This window comes from Lolium rigidum, chromosome 7, assembly GCF_022539505.1.
Source record: "Lolium rigidum isolate FL_2022 chromosome 7, APGP_CSIRO_Lrig_0.1, whole genome shotgun sequence".
NCBI classification, from domain to species: domain Eukaryota; kingdom Viridiplantae; phylum Streptophyta; class Magnoliopsida; order Poales; family Poaceae; genus Lolium; species Lolium rigidum.
In genome coordinates this window covers 132,940,844-132,960,507 of record NC_061514.1, presented here as the reverse complement: position 1 = coordinate 132,960,507, position 19,664 = coordinate 132,940,844, and the positions used below count along the sequence as shown (strand labels likewise).

Genomic DNA, 19,664 nt, shown 5'->3' with positions numbered 1-19,664 from the left:
GGCTCCGAAAACACTTCCGCAACGGTCCGATTTTCCGTGGCGAAGGGCGCCAAGCGCGACGGACCGAAAAAATCGTCGTTGGACTTTGCCCGACGCTAGCTTCCACAACAGAACCCATATCGTCGGGTTAGGCCCATAGGCGACGAAAAATACCCCTTAGCGGACGATTTTGAGACGTTGTCTATCAGAACTTTTCTCGTAGTGAATATGATGCTTCTTGTCCGTATTTTATTTATCGACTCTTCACTCCATAAACATGTGGTCTTGTTTATCGAGCTCAGTTTCGCTTGGGGACAAGCGAGGTCTAAGCTTGGGGGGAGTTGATACGTCCAATTTGCATCACTATTTTCTATCATAATTTGCTGTTATTCATTGATATATTTCACATTGGGACACAATACTTATGTTATTTCATCTATTTTGCATGTTTCATCATTATTGGAGGATCAAGCACCGGAGCCGAGATTCTGCTGGAAAAAGCACCGTCGAACGCAATATTTCGGAAGATCAACTCGTGGAAGGAAATTTCACGTAAATTCCTATTTTTCCGGATGACGGAGGGAGCCGGAAGGGGAAGAAGAGGGGAGCCATCGTGGGCCCGGACCACAGCCGGCGCGGCCCATGGCCCGGCCGCGCCACCCTGTGGTGTGGGGGCCCCACGGCCCCTTTCGCCTCCTTTTCTTCGCGTACTCCTTCGTCCCGAAAACCTAAGCCACGGAGAGGACCTCACGAAGGGTTACAGCCGCCTCTCGCGGGCGGAGAACACCAGAGAGAAAGAGCTCTCCGGCGGGCAGGAATCCGCCGGGAAATTCCCTCCCGGAGGGGGAAATCGACGCCATCGCCATCGTCATCGAGCGGGACATCATCTCCATCATCATCATCGTCATCTCCACCATCTACACCGCCATCACCACCGCTGCACCTCGTCACCGCTGTAACAATTTGGGTTAAATCTTGATTGTATGATAGGGGAAACTCTCCCGGCATTATTCTCTACTTGTTATAGATGCTATTGAGTGAAACCATTGAACCAAGGTTTATGTTTAGATTGTTATTCATCATCATATCACCTCTGATTGTATTCCATATGATGTCTCGTGAGTAGTTCGTTTAGTTCTTGAGGACATGGGTGAAGTCTAAATGCTAGTAGTGAATTATGGTTGAGTAATATTCAATGTTATGATATTTAAGTTGTGGTGTCATTCTTCTAGTGGTGTCGTGTGAACGTCGACTACACGACACTTCACCATTTATGGGCCTAGGGGAGTGCATCTTGTATTTGGTTGCTAATTGCGGAGTTGCCGGAGTGACAGAAACCTGAGCTCCCGTTAGTATATCGATGCAAGAGGGATCGCAGGATCTCAGAGTTTAAGGCTGTGGTTAGATTTATCTTAATTACTTTTTTGTAGTTGCGGATGCTTGCAAGGGGTATAATCACAAGTATGTATTAGTCCTAGGAAGGGCGGTGCATTAGCATAGGTTCACCCACACAACACTTATCAAAACAATGAAGATTATTAAGCCATATGAAGCGAAAGTACTAGACTAAAATCCCCGTGTGTCCTCAAGAACATTTGGTCATTATAAGTAAACAAACCGGCTTGTCCTTTGTGCTAAAAAGGATTGGGCCACTCGCTGCAATTATTTCTCTCGCATTTTACTTACTCGTACTTTATTCATCTGTTACATCAAAACCCCTTGAATACTTGTTTGTGAGCATTTACAGTGAATCCTTCATCGAAACTGCTGCCAACACCTTCTGCTCCTCGTTGGGATCGACATTCTTACTTATCGAAGATACTACGATACACCCCCTATACTTGTGGGTCATCACCTGGCACAAGATATCCTGAGCGACCATCTGGTGCAGTCTGCATCCAGTAGCCATAGCATCCCGCTGTCCCTCCGGTGACAGAAGAGCCCACGGCTGAACCCAATGTGACACCATATGGATAACTAGCAAAAAGTGAAAATAATGTTTTTTGTTAAAAATAATATCATTCCTTGCCCTCCAGATAGACCAACATAAGGAAGAAACCCCAATACGGATAAAGACCTTAGATTGTCTATCAACTCTATTTAGCCAATTACCAAACATATTCATATTGGTTGGAGGTGGGAGAGCAAAAATAAAATTAATTGTGCCCCCACTAGTGGAAAAACGCTTATCAATACCGGTTCCAGAGGGCCATTTGCACCGGTTTAGCAACCGGTATAAAAGATCCGGTGCAAAAGGCCCCCCCCCCTTTCCTACCGGTTCCTTACGAACCGGTATAGATGGGCCTCCACGTGGGCGCCCAGGAGAGCGCACGTCGATGGACCTTTCGTACCGGTTTGTACTACAAACCGGTGGCAAAGGTAGGCGGCCGCGGCAGGAAAAATTCAAGAATCTCTGCCGCGGCAGGACATTCAGGGTTTAGGGTTTCTGCAGGGGTTTAGGGGTATCGGAGCGTTTCATATCGCGTCGATGCACCGGAAATGCGTTTGGGTTTACGTAGTACATGAAGATCAAGGTGATGCATATAAAGTTGGTGCATATAATATAACACACATGTAATTGCATAAGTAGTACTCTCCGATGCAAATCAAGTCGATGCACCATAGTACAAGCATGAAGATCGATCTATTACACACATGTACCATAGTGGTACACTCCGAGTCAAACTATATATACACACAAAGCAATCGAGGAGCTGGAGAAGATCTTTATGCATAGTGGTACTCTCCGGATGGTGGTATGACTTCCCGAAGGAAAAATCCCGCCAATTCATCGCCGATTGCTTTGAAGCGCTCCTCGATTCCGATCTTCTCCCGCTTTCTTCTCAACTCGTAAAAGAATAAGATGAATACATGAGCTATGTGTGTTATATCAAATCACAAATCAAACAATTATTACTGAAACTCAGCACAACTTATGGTAAGAAAATAAATTTGTGAATATTATTTTCGTACCTCTCTATTTCTTTCATTATTCGCTCTCTCGTCGACAATTCCGTGGATGTACTCGCAAACGTAGTATCCACATAGATTAGTCTCCGGTGGTTGTTTTGCGCATTTCGTACAAGAATATAATTCAGTCAAACAATAATGAAGTATGATAAAGGTGTGTGGACCTAGGTAGTACTACTTACTTTGTTCGCACGCCATATCAGCTTCGGTTTCCAATCATGGGACTGATCTTCCTTGATGAAAGTTTCCCATACGCTGCCCGACAAAAGAAAATGCACAAAAGAGTTATCAATCGCTTGATATCGTGAAACTAACAAAAAAACCGATAAGAATTTGAATTACCTTTTGAGCGTAAGAAAACAAGACTTGTATTGTATAGGCTCTTTGGTTAGTGAGTCAAAGACTTCAACTTCTCCTTCGTACATTTTAATGACGATAAGAATAAAGTGAAACCTGCGCACGTTTAAATATGTAGTGTCATATATATAAGTGAGCAAAATAGAATGTGTTATAAGAGAGTAACACTCACTGGAAGTTGTAAGGCCAAAGTATTGTCTTTTTGTCACGTTGTCGCTTCAAAAACCTTAGCAAAGTCTCCGGTGTATCCTTGTTATAGAGGGGTTCTTCTATGGTCTTGACATGCATTGTGTCCGGGTCAATGAACCCAATGTCCTTGATTTCATCCCTTTTGCATTCGAGCATCTTCAATCTGCATAACATAGCGCACAAAAGATTATAATTTGCAGATAATCAAGGAGCTGAGCTAAAGACTTCTCAAATTATATAAATAAATCACTTACGGACAATAGCAACCGACGATAGATTTGTCGAGGGCCCGAAGATTGTATAACCGGAAAAGCTCGGAGAAGTCAACGCTCACGTAGTATTCTTGGAATTAGTGCTCTTCCTTAACTCGCACCATGATAGTCTCCATCCCTCCCTTTGCGGCAACACCGTACCACGTATGCAAGTTACGCATACTTGTTGGTAGCTTGCTGAGATTCTCGACCAAATCTTTCCCTTGAACATATTGATATACTACCTTAGCCATGGCGTAATCGGTTGAGATTTGTCGAGAACTTTGAACGGCCTTCTCGTCAAACACCTTTAAAGGGGGGACCGATTTAACGGGTTGTTCTCCGAGCTGGTAGACTTGGTGTATCCCTTTTATCTCCCTGATACCCGAGCTGGTAGTGGGGTTTTTCGCCTCCATCATTTGGTCGTACGACCTTTCAATAGAACGCCTATAGTCGGATGGCGGCGATGGTTCAGTGGTTATACTGATTCTCGACCGTACGATAAACCTTCACCGGATCTAGTGTCTTCTCAAAAGGTATCTCTCGGCTCTTTCTTAGCAAAAAGGCCCTCCGCCGGGACTCAACGGCTTCCTGGTTTTCCTCGGGAGTTTTTTCCCAAGGTAACTTCTCAATAGGCGGCGAGTGGTTTCTCCTTTCTAGATCTCTTCTTAGGCGGCGTACCATTCCGCTTACCAGTGCGCTGTCTTACGCGGAGGATCTCGAGGTGGTGGACTCATGCCGGGGTCCCTCTCGTGTAGGTATGGACTTTGCTGCTCATGTGGACTGCTAGGAGGAGGAGTCGAAGGCCTTTGATGCTCATGTGGACTGCTATGAGGAGTCGGTGGCCTATGCAGAAGGACGACGTACTTCTTCGGCCATAGGGCGAAACCGTGCTTGACATCGGCCAGTGTCCTCTCATCTTCACCTCTAGGAATATCAAGCTCCACTTTTTCAAAACCCGAAACAACTTCATCCACCCCGACACGAACACAGCCAGGTGGAATGGGCATATGATGGTGCGTTGCTCCATCTTCACTTGGGTAAACATAGCCGACCGCCACCTTACCGTACGCGGTCCCGATTAACATATGTAGCTCGCAATCTGTCTTCTCCGTGACATAATCCACGGGGTAGCTTCCTCCACATCCGTCAAGATGCGAGGAACCGACACTGCTTCTTCGCTGAGATGGGGCAGCATCGGCTTGTGGATCCTGTAGAAACAGCGGCTGATCAGGTGCCCTCTGATTTCTCTCAAGAGCCTCCACCCTAGTCCTCAATTCTGCTAACTCGTCGGCGTCCTTCTTCTTCTTTCGTGAACGGCTTCTATAAGTGTCAGCGTTGTCCGGCCACGCTTCCTTCATGGTGAGACCTGGGCGAGCTCGTACCCGTCCAACATGTTCGTGGTTCCCCGTAGCGAGTGTCGGCTCGTCATTCTCTCGATCGGGAATGTACTCTCCCTTTCCGACCTTTTCAATTGCATCTACAAGCATCGGTACGATATCCTCAATTTTTTCCTTCCATTTTCCCTTCGCAACGATCAGCCCCGTCTTTGGGTCCAACCCCGCCCCATGAGCGAACAACCGAACTTGGACCGTTCGGGCCGGTCCCATGTCCGTGGAACGATTCCATGATCCATCGGTTTATTCTCAAACGCTGTCCACTTCGGAATGGCACTCTTGTAGCCACCCGACCCCAAATGATGCGGAAGTTTCTTCTTTGCAGCATTTTCGGTATTTTTCTTCGATCGGGACACAAAAGTAGACGATTTCTTATAGTCCTTAAATGCGGCCCAGTGATCTTTTATCTTCACTAGATTATCATCGAATACCGGATCTTCATTCTTATATTTGTCCCATAAATTTTTCTTGAAGGTCCGGAATTGTATGGCCATCTTCTTCCATGTCCATTCCTTGACTTTATTCTTCCGGCCTTCCGTCATGTCTTCCGGTAGGCTGAACTTTGTCGGAGCGTGTCCCAAAGAAATTTTTTCATCGCGTCGTTGACATAACTAGCACCACTCTCCGGGTTCTTCGGCTTATGCCACTCTTGAATGCTGATCGGTACATGGTCCCTAACAATAACTCCGGATTGACTTGTAAATTTGCGGCAAAACTCCTTGGGCTCCACCGGTTCACCATTATCCTTGAATGCCGTGAGGGCTAACCTCGCCCTCGCCCTTTAGCACCCGCGTCGGGCCTCGTTTTGATCTAACGGACTTGCTCGATGATCCAGAAGGCTAAAAGAAAAAATTATTCGTTAATAAGTGCAATACAAATAAATGAATGCATCTAGGGATGAACATATAGACTAATTGATACATAGATATACACCTCGCCGGAGTTTGTGATGGACACTTCATTGTCTTTTCTAACTTGTTCAGACTCAAGTCCCTCGCCAAAATCATTCAGAAAGTCTTGGTACTCGTGTCATCTCCATCGTCGGGTTCCGAACCACGGGCACTCTCATAGATCAATTTCTGCACCGCTTCTTCCCCCTCCTCATCTCGGACGAAGGTGCCGTCCTCCATACCTCAATGTCACTGCAAAATGAAGAAAGCAATTAATAGCATAATCATGTGAAATACAAACACATATGCCCTCCTTTTGAAATGAATATGCCAAACAAAAACACAAGCATGCCCGGTAATCCCTCCTCCCCTCCATAAATAACAGCGAAGTCCCCTCCATAGTATCTTCTTTTAGCAGCACTTCTTTTTTATATGTATGTCTTCGTTGTTGCATCAAGATTTGCAAACATACTTGAGAAACAACTAGACACTATGCAAAGATATTTAGTTTCTTCAAAGAGATCTTGAGGAAGACAAAGAACACGTCATGCATGAGAACCAGCCAAACGTACGCTGTCCACTTCAATATCCGGACCTGAACACGTCACAACAGAGGCATGAAACCAGCCTCACTACTCCGACATGCTCGCCGCCTTCGACAACCCGCTGGACCACCTCGACATGTTCCCCTACTACAGCAACTACATCAACCTGAGCAAGTCGTTCCACACGGCGGATGTGGCCGACCTCGCCTGCAACTCGGTGCTCGCACGGCGGCGACCTCTCCCGTCGTCGCGCGCTTGGTGCTGACGGGCCCTGCTGCAGCGAGCTTACACGGCGACGCCCATGCTTGGTGGCAGCGGCAGCCTCGCCCGTCGCGGCGTGCTTCGTGGCAGCGTCACCCTCCCCTGATGCAGAGGGCTTGCATCGCGGCCAGGGAGGGGAGGGGCGCGCGGCGGCCAGGGGGAGGCTCTGCACGGTGGCCAGGGAGGGGAGGGGCGCGCGGCGGCCAGGGAGGGGAGGGGCGCACGGCGGCCAGGGGAGGCTCTGCGCAGCGGCCAGGGAGGGGAGGGCGCGCGGCGGCCAGGGAGGGGAGGGGCGCGCGGCGGCCAGGGGGTCTGCGCGGCATTCCGTCGAACGCCTTGGGGGTGCCTGAGGGGACGGCGCCAGCGAGCGCCTGCCGGCAGTCGACGCGCGCGCGCGGACTCCTCCCGGCGAGGCGCGCGGCGGCGAGGGAGGCGAGGCGAGGGAGGGCGGCGAGGGAGGCGAGGCGAGGGAGGGCGGCGAGGGAGGCGAGGCGAGGGTTGGCGGCGACCGGACGCGGGAGGCGCTGCCGGCCGGAGGAAGGGAGAAGGGGGAGGCCGGCGCGGGAACCCTTACCTGGTTGCCGGCGGAGGGGGGAGCGGCGTGGTCCTCGTGGCGACGGCGAGAAACGGCAGCGACGACGGCGGACACGGCGGTCTGGCGACGGTGAGACTCGTGGCGACGCGGCGGTCTGGCGACGACGAGGGGGAGGCCGGCGCGCGAGTGATTTGGGGATTTTTCCCCGCGCGGCTAAGTGTAAAGAGGAGAACCCCCTTTGGTACCGGTTGGTACCACCAACCGGTACGAAAGACCTTTCGTACCGGTTGGTGGTACCAACCGGTACCAAAGGGTTTTTTTGTTTTTCTTTTTCTTTTTGTTTTTCTGTTTTCTTTTCTTTTGCTGTTTCTTTTCTTTTTCTTTTTTCTTTTCTGTTTCTTTTTCTTTTCTTTTATGTTTCTTTTCTTTTATATTTCTTTTCTATTTCTTTTCTTTTCTATATATTTTCTATTTCTTTTTTATTTCCGTTTGTTTTCTTTTCTATTTCTTTTCTATATCCTTTTTTATATTTCTTTTCTATTTCTTTTCTATTTATTTTTTCTTTTCTGTTTCTTCTTTCTTTTCTGTTTCTTTTTCTTTTCTTTTGTGTTTCTTTTCATTTCTTTTTCTTTTCTATTTCTTTTCTTTTCTATTTCTTTTCTATTTCTTTTTCTTTTTCCGTTTGTTTTCTTTTCTATTTCTTTTCTATAACCTTTTTTATATTTCTTTTCTATTTGTTTTCTATATATTTTCTATTTTTTTTCTATTTCTTTTCTATATATTTTCTATTTCTATTCTTTACTCCCGCCACGACGCCGTCCGCGCGGGAAACTTTACCGCCACGTACGACGTCGGGCGGGAAACTTTCCCGCCACGACGTACGCCGCACGGGAGAAAAAATGCGGGAAAGAAAGGGCGGGAATAAAATTTTGTTACGATTGAAATCGAATTAAAAGTACATAGCTTAACTGAAAATTAAAGATACATGGCCAAATTCTACTGTTGGAGTCATTCATTCATACTCGTGCCTAGCCCTGTAGTAGTCGCCACTGTAGTCGTCGTAGTCGCCGTCATCATCGTCGCTGGCATCGGGGTCGCGGTACTCGAACGTCGGCGGGTGAGCACGCGTGGGCTGGGACCGAGGGTAGCGCAGGCGGGGGCCACGGTAGGCCATGACGCCCTGGAGAGTCCGGCCGCGCCACCACAGCCGACGGCCGGCCTCGTTGAAGTTCGGAGGAGGCGGGCCGCCCTCCTCGTGCTCGGCAAGCGCCCTCTCACGCCGATTGATGAAGAAACTTTCCCAAGTCGGGCTGTAGTCGGGATGCCACTGGGGATTCCTCCGCTGCTCTGGCGTGAGCTCGAAGTAGTAGTGGTTCGTGATGGCCATCTCGCGCGCCACACCTAGAGGGACTCGAGGGACCGGTACACCTCCGACGCTTAGCAACCAGCCGGTCGGGACGCGGTAGCCCGGCAGGCAGGGGTAGTTCGAGGCGCAAATCGCCTCCGCCTCCCGGGGGGTTAGAGATATTGCGATGGAAGCCATGGGAAAGAATGATGAGTCTAGATGGGTGGCCAAGCCTACATATATATAGTGAAAAAATGGCGGGAAGACAGAGGCGGGAACCGGTGGAAAGCGCGGGAAGAAAATAGGCGGGAAGACAGATCGAGGCAAACCTTTAGTACCGGTTGGTGGGTGCAACCGGTACTAAAGTTGTCGGTGGGATAAGGACGCGTGGGTAACCTTTAGTACCGGTTGGTGGGTGCAACCGGTACTAAAGCTGTCGGCGGGATAAGGACGCCTCGCTCGATGAGATAAAGTATGTAGCGCACGACGCCCGTCGGTGGGATAAGGACGCGTGGTAACCTTTAGTACCGGTTGGTGTCCGCAACCGGTACTAAAGCTGTCGGCAGGATAAGGACGCTCTGCCTATAAAAGGAGCATCGATAGACCATGGGAAGCAGCTCAACAAGCCAACATGGATGGAGAGTTTCATCACCATGGATGGGGAAAGGGTTGGGAAATCTCCCGTGGTGGAACTTGTCGAAGATGCCCTTGGTGCACACGCCCTATGGCATCTTCGGAAGTTCCGCCTCGGAAAAATTTCCCTGCAAGCCCGTGGAAGACTCCATCTCCTCTAACAATGTTGGGGAAAGGGTTGGGAAATCTCCGTGGCGGAACTTCTCGAATATGCCCTTGGTGCACATGCCCTATATATGGCATATTCGGAAGTTCCGCCCTGCAAGCCCGTGACTTAACTAGTAAAACAAGCCAACCATCTCCATTGTTAATATCTTACATACAGTAACATCATTACACAAAAGTGATTTCCATATTGAGATACACAAGTTATACTCCATCTCGCTCTAGTCTTCCGAGTTTTCTTCGCCCGTTTCCCTTTCTTCTTATCTGCGACGCAACCATGGACAATCTTCATTGTTTAAGATGATGCTTGGGTCAATTTTTACCTTGAAGGGTGGAATATCGTCAAACTTATTATAATCTTCCGACATGTCCGTCTTGTCCTCTACTCCCACGATGTTTCTTTTTCCCGAAAGAACTATGTGCCGCTTTGGCTCATCGTATGATGTGTCCTCTTGCCTTTCTTTTCTTTTTTCGGTTTGCTAGACATATCCTTCACATAAAAAACCTGAGCCACTTCACCGGCTAGGACGAATGGTTCGGTGTCGTACCCAAGATTCTTGAAATCCACCGTAGTCATTCCGTATCGCGTGGTCTACCTGCACCCCGTCTTTCGAAGTTGAACCATTTACACCGGAACAAAGGGACCTTGAAATTAGGTCCATAGTCAAGTTCCCATATCTCCTCTATGTATCCATAATATATGACCTTGTTCCCATTGCCATCTTCTGCATCAAATCGGACACCACTGTTTTGGTTGGTGCTCTTTTTGTCTTGGGCGAAAGTGTAAAATGTGTTCCCATTAATCTCGTACCCTTGAAAAGTCGATATAGTAGAAGATGGTTGCTTGGCCAACAAGTACAGCTGCTCGTCATCGGTGACATTCATGAGACGTGTTTGCAACCAACCGCCGAAAGTCTTCATGTGTTCTCCATCAATCCAATCTTCACGTTGCTCCGGGTATTTAGAGCGTAAGATCTCCTTGTGTTCCTCTTTGTACGGAGCCACCAAGATGGAATTAAGTAGAACCGTGTAGTGTGCTTGAGTGAAAGAATGTCCGTCCATACACGTTGCTGATTTCTTTCCTAGCGTGCCTTTTCCACGCAGTCTCCCCTCATAGCACGATTCAGGAACACCGATCGGCTTAAGGTCAGGAATAAAGTCAACACAAAACTCAATGACCTCCTCTGTTCCATAGCCCTTGGAGATGCTTCCTTCTGGCCTAGCACGGTTATGAACGTACTTCTTTAAGACTCCCATGAATCTCTCAAAGGGGAACATGTTGTGTAGAAATACAGGACCGAGAACGCCAATCTCTTCGACCAGGTGAACTAGGAGATGTGTCATAATATTGAAGAAGGATGGTGGGAACACCAACTCGAAGCTGACTAGACATTGGACCACATCCTTCTGTAAATTTTGTAGAGTAAGTGGATTGATCTCCTTCTCCTCTTTGGTAAGAGCATAGCTGGCAGGACCTTGATACTTCTCTGGATTCAGGTTGTTTCCTTCGTGGATACTTTGCTGGTCCTGTCGTGCTTCCGGTGTATCTTTTGTCTTCCCATACACGCCCAAGAAGTTTAGCAGGTTCACGCAAAGATTTTTCGTCACGTGCATCACGTCGATTGCGAGTGAACCTCTAAGAATTTCCAGTAGGGTAGCTCCCAAAATATCGACTTCTTCTTCCACATGGGTACGTGTCCGTCAACATCATGTGGAACAGATTGTCCGCCGGGACCCTTTCCAAAGATCACTTTTAAATCCTTGACCATATCATATATAACTTCCCCATTAGGGCGGGTAGGCTTCGTTCGGTTATCTGCCTCACCTCCGAAATGCTTTCCTCTCTTTCTGACATGATGTTGTTTTGGAAGAAATCGACGATGCCCTGGTACACATTCTTGTTTCCCAAATAATTACTATCGGTCTCACCTAAACGAGTGTGTGCATGCATTGTATCCCTTGTTTGACCTGCCTCGAAATGTTACCAAGAGCAGGCCAATCATTGATGGTTACAAATAACAACGCTCGTAGGTTAAATTCCTTTTGTTCGTGCTCATCCCACACAGGTACACCTTCGACACGCCACAACTCTAAAAGTTCTTCAACCAATGGCCTCGAGTACACATCAATGTCGTTGCCGGGTTGCTTCGGGCCCTGGATGAGCACCGGCATCATAATGAACTTCCGCTTCATGCACAACCAAGGAGGAAGGTTATAGATACATAGAGTCACCGGCCAGTGCTATGGACCGGAGCTCGCTCCCGAAAGGATTAAAGCCATCCGTACTTAGACCAAATCTTAAGTTCCTTGCGTCATCTGAAAATGACTTGAACTCTCTGTCGATTTTTCTCCACCGCGACCCGTCGGCGGGGTGTCTCGAGCATCACATCTTTCTTACGGTCCCCTTTGTGCCATCGCAACAACTTGGCATGCTCTTTGTTCCGGAACAAACGTTTCAACCGTGGTATTATAGGAGCATACCACATCACCTTCGCAGGAACCCTCTTCCTGGGGGTGGACTCACCCTCAACATCGCCAGGGTCATCTCGCCTGATCTTATACCTCAATGCACTACATACCGGGCATGCATTCAAATTCTCGTACTCCCCGCGGTAGAGGATGCAGTCATTGATGCATGCATGTATCTTCCGCACCTCTAATCCTAGAGGGCAGACAACCTTCTTTGCTTCGTACGTGCTAGAGGGCAACACGTTCTCCCCTGGAAGCATCTTCTTTATTATTTTCAGCAACTTTTCAAATCCCTTGTCGAAGTACCATTCTCTCGCCTTCCACCGCAGAGAATTCCAGCGTGGTACCCAGCTTTTTCCGACCATTTTCGCAATTTGGGTACAACAGTTTGTTGTGATCCTCTAACATTTTCTCCAACTTCAACCTCTCCTTTTCATTTCCGCAGTTCATCTTCGCATCAAGAATGGCCCGACCCAAATCGTCATCCGGGTCATCAAAAATCGGCTCATCGAAAATGGGCTCTTCTTCAGCCTTCGTCTTCCCCCATTCTACTACCACCGTCTTCGTTGAATAAGGGATAGTTGTCACTATCCTCTTCTTCTTCGTTGTCTTCCAATATAACCCCTCTTTCTCCGTGCTTGGTCCAACAATTATAGCTGGGCATGAAACCATTCTCCAGCAGGTGGATGTGAAGGGTCTTCGAGGTAGGGTAATCCTTCATATTCTTACAGGAACTACATGGACAATACATGAAACCATTCGACCGCCCTGTTTGCCTCAGCCACGTTGAGAAAATAATGCATGCCAGTAATGAACTCGGGATGGCACCGGTCACCGTACATCCATTGTCGACTCATCCGCATTTTATATGTATATCAAAAATCATTAAGTACACAACATCATGGATATATGAGTGACCAACTTAATTAATATTCAAGTTCATCACATAAAACTAATTGTTTTTTATAAAAAAGAAGAGGGGCTCACCGAGGTGTGGTACCGTGCCGGCTAGGGGACGACGCTGGCGATCGACGGCGGTAAGGACGGGGATATGATACTAATTAAAACCTACAAAACATACCATAATTTCAGCTCAAATTGCATATAAAAAAATAAAATCACTAACTTAGGCATTTCATCGAACACCTTGCTTGCACTACAAAATAGTACGAGTTAAAACTACCAAAGAAATTAGCTAAATTAGGAACGCCGGAAGGAAGGATGATATTGCTAACCCTTAGATAGATGGGTGCCGTTAATCTTGTTAAAATGGTGGAGAAAAATGAAGATTATTGGAGTGTGAGAGGTGGAGCAAAATTTAGAGTGTGAGGGAGAAGAGAAAATGAGAGCTCGCAGGGGCTCGGGAAGGGCTGGGGCGATTTGATATAGCTGGGTACCCTTTGGTACCGGTTCGTGTTACGAACCGGTACCAAAGGTCCAGCCCGGGCCCCACCACGTGTCTGAATTTTGGGCGAAGACGTTTCGTACCGGTTCCTAACACGAACCGGTACGAAAGCTCCTCACGAACCGGTACCAAATGTCCTCGCCCGCCAGAGCCCTTGAACCGGTACAGATAACCCCATTGGTACCGGTTCGTAAGGGAACCGGTACCAATGGCTTAGATGGATGAGAGGTTTTCTACTAGTGCCCAAATTATTTTAGCTAAAGGTCAAGTGATGAACAAATGCTCAATAGTCTCCTGCTCACCACAAAAACACATTTTATACAACCATTCCATCTTCTCTTAGCTAAATTGTGTTTAGTAAGCAAAACCTTATTGCTTAAGAACCACGTACATAGGCATATGTATAGAAATACGTACAATATATGCAACCTGATACGTGTGGGGCCTCTTGCAGAACGGCGGACCGGCCTTGGCATCCACACAGTGACACATAGGTCGTACTTGAGGCGGAGGAAGGGCTGGCACGTTGGCATGACGCGCTCGGCACGGCTTCGAAGACGCACTTGAACTGAAGCGATGCAAATTACAAAGCGAGGCATTGTCATCATAATCACTGTATTGCTCACTTTCATGTCGGCTGGTGTGGAATTTGGTCGTGTAGATCACGCTCGGCAGGCTCTTCGCACGCCCTCCTCACGTATCATTTTGTCAAACACCTTTCATACATTGACATTTCTGAACAATACATTTACAATCTGCCGCCTCTTTGCTATTCGACCGTGTGGTCCCTCTAAGAACCAGCTTGGACACTTAGTCGTACGAGCGTTTGTGATGGAACGCAGCAGCGCACTAGGAGCGTCAGCGACATGTCATAGAGCGCGCTCTGGATATTGTCCGGCACGTACAGAGCAGCTCTGACCAAGATGAAAACCTCAAAACAAAACCCCTTTACCATGATAAGATGCACGACTCTGCCTTTCCACTAAATTAGAAAGAGAACAAAACCTCAAAACGAACTACGTTGTTTCAGATGAATATGAAATTGTGGGTTGTTACTCATTTGGTAGTCCTGTCTAATATATAGAAATTTATACTTGTCTCACGAATTTATGATATGAGTTTGGACTCATTATAGAGATTGCACTTAATTTACACTGATACGTCATCTTTTTAATAGGAGAATTATGCTATAGGTGTTGCATTATTGTGAAATCCACATTCCTCTTGTTTCAACATTAGAGTATACAAAGTGACATGCTTTATGCTCCACAAAATATGTTAACTATCCAATCATAATGAAAAATAACAAGTGATACAAAAACTTATGGTCATATAGAACCAAAGTTTAGAAACAGTTGACCATGTTACATAATCGTAATTGAAATATTTTATTCATTGAATATATCAAACAAACTAGTACAATTGAAAAATGATACTTGAAGTAATTAAATTTAAATAGGTTTTCCCTTGGTACAACAATCGAATAGATGCAGTAACTAGCATCTAAGGAAGTCGTCCAAACCATGCACCACTATCGACATCTTTCCCACCCAAAGAAGAACCCGGTGGCGCACCGACCCATCCATCACATTCCATGTTATAGGGACCTTCATAAGTACCATTGTATCCCATGTAAGCATCCATCCCTAGGAGATCATTGCGGTGTCTCTGGTTAGAGGTAGCATCAACCGAGTTTTCATAGCCAAATATTCCACCAACAGGAAAGTCATTCCTACCGGAGTAGAGAAGTTGTGTGGAGGCCTCCACACTATGCTCCAAGGTTGGGTTACAAATTGCGTAGTTCTGACTCTGCACTAGGTTGTAAGGATTTTTATTGTTCTGAAGGTGTGGCTGAAGTGGTGGAGGTAACTCTTGTACATGACCATAAATCCGTTTTGGGGGAGACATCGATTCAAGTGCCAAATGTGGTTCCCAAGTATGTTGTTGTGTTGCTGGTACTGGGATTGGAGGAAACACTTGACATGGAAGATGGTGAGATGACAATGTATGAGATGATGAATGAATTGTCTTCGAGCAATTCCCTGATGGGCCCAATAGCGGCATCAAGTTTTGTGGCATGTTTGGATCATTAATGTTTGGTTCATGACCATGATATAGTGGATGCAACCGATCTGTAATGTCCACTTTGATCCGCATGAGCTCATTAAAGAGGCTTTTCAGATCTTCAAGACTGAGATCTTCTTCCTTGGAAAATATATAGTTTGCTATCATACCTGGGTTCTCATCTTTGATTTCCTTGATATTTTGGAGGGAGAGTTTTTCTCTCTTCTCCTCCCTCGCATTATTTGTCTCCAACCGATCCACCTCCCTCTGCAGTGATGCAATCCTAGCATTCGTCACCTCATCGATGAATGGCTCGATAGGTGGACCTTCTGATAGGAAGGCATCAATAATTGGATCCGCTGATGGCGTCCCAAATGAGTACATCTTTCCGTTGTCCTTTTCTAGGGTGACAACAACCCTTGCGCCTGTTAGGGCATAGAGGTCACTGGCACGTTTGTACAGACCACTACGCCTCTTGGAGAAGGTGGTCTGGCGCTCTTGGTCATTCTCGATGTAAACTATACCCAACCGTGTTTCCCGCCTAGGCATACTCAAATGATTAACTAGGGAGCTTATCACGATGAATAGCAAGCTACAATGACCTCGCAAAATTAAGCTACAAATTAACCCGTGGTATTGACTAACCATGGGTGTTGTGATACAGGAGAAGATAAATTCCCTTTATATAGTAAGAAAAGGGTTTCAAATGGAATATCACCCCCAATGAGCCCAAAGCTCGTGTATTTATTATACAAGGTTTTAATTACTACCAAAATTTAGTGCAAAATAATTTCTTTATTGCACGGGAAGGATAGGTCCACCTGCCATATACATTGATTTATTAATGTCAGATCCTTATCCGATGTATATTAAGTATTATTATTGCCTTGCTATAAATGCTAGCTTGAGTCGATCCTTATCCATGCATATTAAGTAAGATCCAAAATTAGACCCATTTGTATTTGAGTAGACACAAAAGCTTTCAGTCTTTAATGGGCACTAAATATGCACTTAAAAACTTCCCGACTTATGGATACCATTAATTTATTATATGTATCATATGTAATTATATTTATAACCTTTTTTTAATAAACAACTTTTTATATGAATTACCAATGGCTATCCATTTTTGTTTACTAGTTGCAACAATATTATTTTGTAATTAACTAGGTAAGTGCAAGTGCTTGGTAGTAACAGAGAAACAAAATAAACAAAACGAAGAAAGAAAGAAAGGAACTAGACACGTGTGGGTTGTGGCAATCGCAAAACGATCCAGGGTCGCGTTAGATAGTATGCTTTCTTTCATAAGGAAAGATCGCTACATGTATGTGAGACAACCGGAGTTCTCGGCGTGTTTTTTGCTGTTGAGATGTATGTGTGCACGATGGAGTCATCGAATCGTTAACTATGACTTTTTAGATCTAATAACGTCTGCGCAACTTCACCGATGTTGTCAGGCAGGTGCTGATGTTTGTTAAGCCACGCGCATCTAATGCCCGGGGCGTGTGGTCATTGGAGGTTTTGAAGAATCGATGAGCCTAATCCATCTTTGTAATCGAATGAAGGGTTGTTGGACATATGTCGTACGAAGGGTTGGACGAAATGAGACAGAACAGGAAACCTCATCCGAGGCGTGTGGTCATTGGAGGTTTTAGAGAATCGATAGCGAGGCGCATGTGATGACTCGGTGCGGCCCTGCCCCTCATCTCCGTGTGGTGACGACGGTGACCAATGAGATCTCCAGTTTGCTGTTGGGATCCTCTAGATGGTGGTATGGGGGCCTTCCGATCTTCCTAATAAAGGTGGAAGTCATTGGGTTCTTCTCGCGCCAAGACGGGGTTCTGCTTGATTCCTTCCCTCATTGATCTAACTAGTGACAAGTTTCGGAAGGCTCCACCATCAATCTCAATTGGGCTCCTGATGCATGTAGATTGCTGGATCGGATGGTATTCAGTAATGTGCACTCATATTTCTGGCCATGTGGCTTCATGAGCGAGTGATGTGAAGCTCATTGTCTATTGCCATCATGGGACATGTGGGTCTTCGATTTCCATGGAGAAGATGATGGCGGAGAATGTCATGGAGGCTGAGGTCTAGTAATGGCGGACCGAGTCTTCATATCGATGAGGACTTTGCTTAGTGTTTCTTGACTTGCAGTAGCAGCATCGGGAAGCAATGTCGGCAGCACTGGACGAGTACAAAGTCATGTCTTTCAGGATGAAAATTCAATGCCTGGTATTAATTGGTGTGAATGGCAATGGCCTTGTTGAAGTCATTTTGTGAGAGCGCGAACTGTCTCCAAGGTGAAAACCTAAGATAAACTATGATCAGACGGCGACGATGCTTGTGCACTGTTTTCTTCTTGAAGGCATCGCTTTTGGAGAATTAGACTCTAGGTGTTGTCGTGGTAGTGGTTTGTGTTGCATCTACTTTTGTTTTTTATCCTTCTTTTTGTAGTAGGCATGTGTGCATCTGTAATGTCTTTAGGACAGTTTGTTGTTGTACAGACTAGGTCCAAGTGACATCTTCACGATATTAATATATATTTCCTTTGTCGGAAAAAAAAACTTGTATAGTTGTAACAAATTTGTGCCCCTCGATGTTCTGTTTACATGTAAAGTCCCTGGATATACTTGAATCCTCTAGTTACAAGTACACTCAACATGGTATACTTGTAGAAAATTTGTGGCTCTCATGTTCTATTGTATACTTCATTTTCCTGGAAAATGCGAGTGGTGTTTCTGTGCGATTTTGAAACTTACTAGGCCCAGTGTTAGTAGAGTGGATTTTGTACTTATTATTGTGTGTGGATTATAGTTCTTATTATTGGGCTGTGCCAATGCACTTTTTCGTCAATGGATTATTGTGATCATTGTTGCAAGTGCAGCGCTGCTATGACTGTGTGCTTTCATTGATTATTAGATCAGCGTTGGTTCTATATGGAAAGGTGAATATATTGAACTGTTTATTTCATCTCTTCTGTTAATATTCATAAGAACAAATTCTTTCTGTCCAGATCTTTTCTCTGTTTTTCATTAGTAGGTTCATTAGAAGGTTTGGTCTTTCAGTTCACTCTTGAGATGTAACCTTTAGTTGTACACGATTTCCCTCCGAAGAAACAAAAGGATATTGCAAGGGAGCAGCACATATTTTATAGTACACTCGTAAAGTTTACAAGAACATCAAGAATTGCCAGGTTAAATGGCAAGGCGTCCATGTAAGGAATAGCTGGAACACTCTTCATCGCTTGAAAACAAGGGAAAGCCACACACGCACGCACACACACGAATTAGATGCAAGGAGAAATAAAAGGAATCATCATGCGGCCGGAGTGCTAATTGACTCCCGCCCCTGATCCTCCTGACACGTTGGGACCTCTTGCTCGGATCTCGACGTGCTGCAGAGGCAATGAGCAGCACTGGTGTGACGGTTGTACTAACGAAATGCAAAATGTGGAAACCAGACAAAGGTTTGAGCAAAACTGAAATGTGCACGCGCGTACCTCCTGCACGGCCGGCGCCGGCTTGGCGGGCTCGGCGTCCTTGACTCCGGCGCGGCCGCAGCCGGCGACGCGGTCGATGAGGCCGAGGAACCTGTCCTTGAGCTGGGCGGCGAAGTTTGCCATTGGATCGAATTGGTGAGATTCTTCTGAAGCTGTGCTAATTTGGCAAATGGTTGCTCTCTGAACTGCTTGCTATGCTTGCGGATAAGCTTGCTAAGTTGCTATGCTTCTTGGTTGTGACTCACAGCGATCGCCGGGCGGCCCATTTATACACGGCGTCGACGGCCACCAAACGTGTCGGCCAGCTTCACCGGACACGACAAGGCCGGCCCACGCGTGTGCTGGGACGATCAGTAATCCAGATCGCTCTCACTTTTTTCCGATCGGCATGAATGAGTACTTACTATTCCCGTTGTCCCACCACCCTCGCGGTCATCGATGGAATCTTCGCCATTCCACATGCGAGACAGGATGAATGCATGTATGATGTATCCATGGTGTTTTTTGTTGTTGAGAAAAATCAATGGTGTTTGGTGGAACCATGGAGGATTGGAGGGTTGAAGAAGTGACAATGCTTGGGATATCGAGATCTGACCTCTGAGGAACCCGTTGAGACCGGGTCGGCTAAGAGGGAGAATAAGGTTCGGCCAGGCTAGGCTGGGCTCCTCGTTGGGTTTGTACTCTTGTATATATTCTTGTTCTCGTAA

General features: G+C 46.4%; 1 protein-coding gene across 1 annotated transcript; it reads right to left on the bottom strand.

Moving 5' to 3' along the window:
* Positions 1-14,181: 14,181 nt before the first annotated feature.
* On the bottom strand, positions 14,182-16,103 carry LOC124672019 (agamous-like MADS-box protein AGL29). The gene is made up of 2 exons (XM_047208320.1): positions 15,520-16,103; positions 14,182-14,305 (listed from the first exon to the last, which is right to left on the bottom strand). The coding sequence occupies exons 1-2, from the start codon at positions 16,101-16,103 to the stop codon at positions 14,182-14,184; spliced, it is 708 nt and encodes a 235-aa protein (XP_047064276.1).
* Positions 16,104-19,664: the final 3,561 nt, after the last annotated feature.

Bases quoted from the DNA above. Each gene is read 5' to 3' on its own strand.
- LOC124672019 (XM_047208320.1), bottom strand. From the start codon at position 16,103: ATGGTTAGTCAATACCACGGGTTAATTTGTAGCTTAATTTTGCGAGGT. The intron at 14,306-15,519 runs GTTGCATCCACT...CATCTTGGTCAG, and splicing joins AAAGTGGACATTACAGATCG to AGCTGCTCTGTACGTGCCGG.